At 34.5% G+C, this 6,837-nt stretch overlaps 1 protein-coding gene across 1 annotated transcript; it reads right to left on the reverse strand.

Annotated features, from left to right (window-relative positions):
• Positions 1-2,169: 2,169 nt before the first annotated feature.
• LOC149395043 (uncharacterized) lies at positions 2,170-2,904 on the reverse strand. Its single transcript, XM_089614191.1, has 2 exons — positions 2,511-2,904; positions 2,170-2,414 (listed from the first exon to the last, which is right to left on the reverse strand). Exons 1-2 carry the CDS (start codon positions 2,902-2,904, stop codon positions 2,170-2,172), a joined length of 639 nt encoding a protein of 212 aa, XP_089470317.1.
• Positions 2,905-6,837: the final 3,933 nt, after the last annotated feature.

Below are 6,837 nucleotides of genomic sequence, written 5' to 3' on the forward strand. Positions count from 1 at the left end.
TTACTGCGGGTTTTACTCCAGCTCGAAGAAAAAGAAATAATTAAACCTTGGTCCTTTTTAGGTGCGAAAAAGAATCGAGTGTAACAGAACGTTTTCTGAAGGTTGTTAAAGCTTTTATTTGTGTTTTATTAGCAAGGTAATAACAAGGCATAAAAGAAATAACAACAAGCATAAAACGATTCAAGTAAAAATAAGAAACTGGTAAGATAAGAAAACTAGTCACAAAATTTTATTCGAAATTTCTCAAACCTTTAAAACACGTTTTTCAATATAAAAAATTAAAAACTTTTAGAACTGATTCTAATGTGTTTTAATAACATCCCAAACTCATAGAAAATCAACATGATTTTTAATTTAAAAGCAAGAGCAATAAATTAAAAAAAAATCTAAGAAAACAATTCTAACTTGTCACAAAATTAGTAAACTTTCGAAAACAATTTTCAAGCTCATATTTTTAAATACATGTACATGCTAATCTTTGACCATAGCTCTGATACCATTTGTTGGAATTGATCTAGGGTTTAAGAAAATGTTTAACGCTTCGCAAAGCGGCGGAATTTTAAAAAAAAAATTTCAAGTAAAAACAGTTTTTTACTAACCTAGACAAAGAGCAAGTACATATAAATAAAAACTATAATGAGCATAGAAGTTTACTAACCTTTCTTGAAGCTTGAACTTTGAGAAGCTTTTGGAAAGTTTCCAACGCTCGTCTCCCCTCGCAGCACGTCTCTCTTTCTTTCCTCGGCACCTCGAGCAACCACGGAAGTTTCTATCACTAAATCACTCGAAATAAAGGAATTAGTGAGTGGGCACTTTTAAACACCACGACTTAAGAACGAGTCTTGAAGTCGCAGAGCTAAACACTAGGTCAAATGAGGACCTAGGTGCCAAAACAATAATCGAAAATAAACTAGAGAGAGAGAGAGGAGTTCGGCCAAAGTTCTAGAGAGAGAGTGTCTCAAATCTCTTAAACTTGGATGAATGAAATGTGTGGAATGAGGCTCCTATTTATAGGAGAGGTCTCACCTTCTATAAGGTAGTTTCCTCTTCTATAGAATATCACATATTCATGAGCTAATTTCCCTATTTCCTTTATTGAGTCACACGGCCAACATAGGCTTCAATAAGCCTTGGATTTGTTTCCTATTTTGTTCCATGCCTTGCCTTTGACTCTCTCTTGGCCGATTACCCTAAAGCATCCTCATGCAAATTTGTTTCCTCTTTTTCTTTTGGCAAGTATTTTGATACATTTATGCACAAAATATTCTCTCTATCTCTTGGGTAGTAGGCGCCCAACATGTCCTCTAGAAGGAGCTTCTAGAAGCTTCTTTATTTGTTCATGAGAACATGAAAAAGGCCCATTAAAAATTTTCAATAAAATTCTTATGAAATGAAATTAATCCACAAGGTCCAATAAGACTAGTATTGGCCGAGTGATGCATGTCATCAAATGACCTTGTCAAAAAATTTATTGACATTCATTTCATCATATGTCTCAAAAGACAAAAATACCATTTTGACAATTTTCGTTCTTGTTTTGACTTAGCTTCCAATTTAAGTATTCCTACTCGATGTGATTCGTGACAGTGACCTCATGGACCCAAATGAACAAAGCTTGAGCTAAACACTTGGACTCAAAAGTTCACAAACTTTTTCCAAGTTTAGCTTAATGCCAACTGACTCCACTAAAGAGTTGACACTGAAAATCTCTCGGTTCAAATGAATTTATTTTCTACTCAAGAATTCAACCTAATTATGATGAGCGGATCCACTGAATATTATCTATGTTTACCCTTCATGAATGTCATCAGCTAGTCGGGATTCAGTACCTTCGGAAGATACCTAGAAGAACTATAGAGTCTCTAACTCTCAATGCCTCATAACCAGACATCATAGATTCTTCTAACAATCATACGGAGGTCAATAGTCCTTTGACCCTTAGATTGCGAATATATCGGTTTAAGCAAACTACGAAGAGTTTGTTCATGCAAATCTACATTTGTCTCTTCGTAAGTTGTTAAGTTTGTTTATGGACTAAAGACTAATGTTTTATCATAAAGCTTCAGACAAGGAAGATTGAATGAACGTTTCAACTTTTTATTAATGAATAAGCAATTACAAGCAAGAGTCTTCATGCGACTTTATTACATCAAATGTAGAATATAAAGATTACAACTCTTCTTGTGGGCGTTGACAACATTTTGGAAGTGAATCACCACAATTGGTGATTGACTCCATAAGCTTCTCGTAGCTCACTCTCCCCCATGGATAGTTGTCAAATATTTTGGAGTTGTCGGCTATATCAAGGTGCCGAGTGTTGATGCTACTCCTATCTTGTTTTGGCAGCAAGATTGTCTCCAAAAACACCGATTTAGCCAACATTACCTTCTCATTGTCCGTTGCATCCATGGCTCCTAAAAATGCGATTACCATTTAAAGGGTAGACACTTTTTTCATCTTCTTGAAAAATTTCTTAGCAAACATAGATTTCGAAGTATAATCTCTTGAACGGTTGTGTTCTTTGAGCTCATCCGGAATGAACTCTCGACAATTCAGTCCTATCATAAGAGCGAATTCCGACAACCAAAATTTTACAACATGGTTGTTGATCTTGAACCAAGCTTCACATGGAGTCACCTTGCCATCAACCTTCTTAATGGTGTAGTCGGTGTTGATGCATTGTCGAAGCATCAACTGGTGCACTATCCTTGACGGATAAGTAGACTGCTTTTTGTTATCGTCATTGGGTATTTGACGAACTAGCAATAACCGACCAAATATACTGTATCCGAACATCTCTAGCTGTTGATCGCTTAGCGCTTGGAAGATATGACTGGTATCTTTCCACTTTGTATGGTTGACTATTTTCTTGCTTGGATCCCACCATTTTTTTATCCAACACATATTCCCATCCCTACAGGAAATATAAAACACCATTCACAGATAGTAAATCATTCAGTAAATCATATTAACCATTAAGTAAATCATATTAAAATCATATACTAAATCATATTAAGCATTGATTAAATCATAGTCAATCGAGGACAGTAAATAATATGGTAAATTAGACAATAAATCAAATAGTAAATTAGACAGTAAATCGCTCAATCAGACAGTAATTGATATAACATTTTCATTAACAGTAAATCATATTAACCATTTTTATGGTTAATCTAACAGAAAATTGATCGAAAATGAGGGCTAGGGTTTCAGTTATGGTGTTCTAAGGGATAATCGAAATGTTAATAATATTTACTTACCATTTTTTCTTCGTCGGCTTCGGAAGTGGAGAGATTGAAGGATTCGAAATCGACTGAGAGATTGAAGGTTTGAGTGTTCGTATGAGGGGTAAAGAAATTGTGTTTGGCGATGACGGAGAGGTTTGAGTGTTCGTATGAGGGGTAAAGAAATTGTGTTTTCGGAATTTATAGAATTTATTTTCGGAATCACGTCCATGCGCGTGTATGTATAGAATTTAAATTTGTATTTTAGTGGCATTAATTAATAACAGTTAAAATATAAAACATTGAATGATTGAGTTGTTAGATACGATGTTTGTAATTAAAGTAAATAAAAATGTAATACATATAAGTTACAACAATACAGATATTAAAATTTATAGAGTTGATAAAAAAAATTATAATATAAAAAAAATTCATTAGGTATATAGCCATATTTAATGTTTCATATTGCTATATAGTCAATGTTCGTAAATGTTACGTAAATAACCACGTCCATGTATTTATACGTGTAAATTAACGTAAATACCATATCTTTTATTTTCAATGAAAGCACAAACCAGAAATGTCACGTCATTTTTATGGCTATTTATCTAAGATTTACGAGTTTGCTTGCAAGGCGGATAAACTCGTTAACCCCTGTTTTATATTGCAAACTCAACCGATCCAATCTCTACTTGGATTTGACATTCCGCTGAATGAGAGGGGAAATTGAGAGATAAAAATGAATCGTTAGAATTCATTTTGTAAGAGTGAATTCTTAGGAAATTGAGAGGTAAAAAATGAATGGTTGGGAAATTGAGAGTGAATCGTTAATATTTGAAATTTAAAATGAATTGTTAGGAAATTGAGAGTGATGAATTGTTAGGAAATTGAGAGTGAATCGTTAATATTTGAAAGAGTCAAGAGCGAATTTGTAAGAGTGAAAGAGAAATTGTGAAAGACATATATTAATTTTGAAAAATTGTTTGAATTCGTTATTATATACAAATTCACTACTGATTTCATTAACAAGTTAACCAATTTCGAAAAATTAGTTAATTTGTTAAAATATATTATTGAAGGAGTTAATTTTTTGACAAATACATTTTATTCTACCAAAACTGCAGAATTTCCCCTAAAATATTGACTAACCAAAATATGCAACTTAAAAAAACACATATATAACCAACCAGGACTATCCTATTAACATACTAAATACTAAACCGAGCCTCCGTAGCTCGGTTGCAATAAATTTTTTCAATAAGTTTAAATTAAATTTAGAGATTTGTAAGTAACTAGGTCACTTTAAACATGTGATTTTGGATCTAGCCTATGTTTGACAATTTTTAAGGATATAGCCAAATGGCTTATGTGGCAATAATTAAGGTCTGATTTGCCCTTATTTATTAACAAATTCGTCACTTTCTCTCTCCTATTTTTTTTCAAATAATTTTTTTTGCATCAAAACTTCAAAAATTCGTATCTTTCTCATACGAACTCGAAATTGAGTGATTTCAGATCCTACAAATTCGTGGCGTCGAGATCTTCAAAAATAGACTCATTGTGTTTGATGAAAAATTATATTTAATGCATCATAGTAACGTTTCCATTTATTTTTTTTATAATTTCAAAAATTTCCAGTAATTTCCATATTTAAGGTAGTAACGTGATTTTTCTACATCTATGATATTAAACATGATTTTTCATCAAACACAATGGATCTATTTTTGAAGATCTCGGCGTCACGAATCCGTAGGATTTGAAATCACTCAATTTCGAGTTCATATGAGATAGATATGGTTTTTTGAAGTGTTTATGTAAAAAAGTGTAGGAAAAAAGTAGGAGAGAGAAAGTGACGAATTTGTTAATAAATAAGGGTAAATCAGACCTTAATTATTCCCACATAAGTCTGTTCGCTATTTCCCTAAAAGTTGTGAAACATAGGCTAAAAACAAATTTCATAGTTTCATTTTGGCTATTTCGCTACAGTGCCCTTAAATTTAACATGTTACTAATTCATTTTAAAATATATTCATATATATTACTAATTAATCTAACTAAAAATGTATTAGATTAACTAATTAATCAAATTTTCAACAAATTGCAATCAAATTAAACAAAACATGTTACAATTACATTAAATTACACTAAACATATTACTAATTAATTAAATATGTTACTTTTAATTTAATAAATCTAATCTAACATGTTACATATTATTAAATTTTTTGACAATTACTATATGTTACAGATTTTTAACAAACTAATCAAAGTTATATTGTCATCTAATCTAACATGTTACTATTTTCATATATCTTACTAATTAATCTAGCTAAACATGTTACTAATTAATTAATTAACTAAACATATTAACATCTAATCCAATTTATATTTTACAAATATTACTAATTACAAATAACTAACCTTTTCCGAGGCAACGAGCTACGACGCGGGGCTGCGAGTGACCAAGCTGCGGCGAGGTCGGGGACGGGCTGCGGGAAGTCGGGGACGGGATGCGGCAAGTCGGGGACGGGATGCGGCAAGTCGGGGATGGGCTAGGACGAGTACGGGTTGGGCGGCAGAAGGGAGGGGCCGATGGCGGGCTGGAGGCTGGGCCGAGGGCGGGCCGGGGGCTGTTTGGGCGGCAGCGGGCCGGGGCAGAGCCGAGGGAGGGCCGGGGACTGGGTCGGGGGCTGTTTGGGCGGCAGCGGGCCGGGGCTGGGCCGGGGGCTGTTTGGGCAGCAGCGGGCTGGGGCTGGGCAGAGGTGTTGGAATCGATCTAGGGTTTAAGAAAAAGTTTAACGCTTCGTTAAGCGGCGGAATTTTAAAAATTTTCTTTTTCAAGTAAAACAGTTTTTTACTAACCTAGACAAAGAGCAAGCACATGTAAATAAAAACTATTATGAGCATAAAAGATTACTAACTTTTTAGAAGCTTGAACTTTGATGAGCCTTCGGAAGGTTGAAAACGTTCGTCTCCCCTCGCAGCACATCTCTCTTCCTTTCCTCGTTAACTCGAGCAACCACGAAAGTTTCTATCACTAAATCACTAAAGATAAAAAGGAATTAGTGTGTGGGCACTTTCAAACACTACGACTCAAGAACAAGTCTCAAAGTCGAAGAGCTAAAACACTAGGTCAAATGTGGACCTAGGTGCCAAAACAAAAACCGAAAATTAACTAGAGAGAGAGAGAGAGGATCGGCCACCACAAGGTCTAGAGAGAGAAGCTCTCAATCTCTAACTTATCTGGAATGAATAAAATGAGGGGAATGGGAGTCCTATTTATAGGAGAAGGGTTGGCCATGGAAAGAAGTAGTTTCCTCTTATTTTCCAAGCTATCATGAGCAACCCTTTATTTCCAATTTCTATCCAAGTCACACGGCCAACATGTGCCTTCATGACACTTTGGATTTGTTTCCTCTTTTATTCTTGCTTCCCCTTTGACTTGTCTTGGCCGAAATACTTGTTTCCTCATAGAGGAAATTTGTTTCCTCTTTTTCTTTTGGCAAGTATCTTGATACATTTATGCACAAAAAAATCTCCATATTTCTCCTTTGGGTTGGACGGCCAAGAAGGCCTTCTAGAAGGCATTTCTAGATTTTCTTCACTTGTTCAT

Source organism: Urtica dioica, chromosome 5 (genome assembly GCF_054948205.1).
Source record: "Urtica dioica subsp. dioica isolate 48M chromosome 5, U.dioica_male_clone48M_v1_H2, whole genome shotgun sequence".
Lineage (NCBI taxonomy): Eukaryota > Viridiplantae > Streptophyta > Magnoliopsida > Rosales > Urticaceae > Urtica > Urtica dioica.

Excerpts from the sequence above, each read along its gene's own strand:
- LOC149395043 (XM_089614191.1), bottom strand. The coding sequence starts at position 2,904 with ATGTGTTGGATAAAAAAATGGTGGGATCCAAGCAAGAAAATAGTCAAC. Across the intron at positions 2,415-2,510 it reads TGAGCTCAAAGAACACAACC|GAGCCATGGATGCAACGGAC; the intron begins GTTCAAGAGATT and ends TCGCATTTTTAG.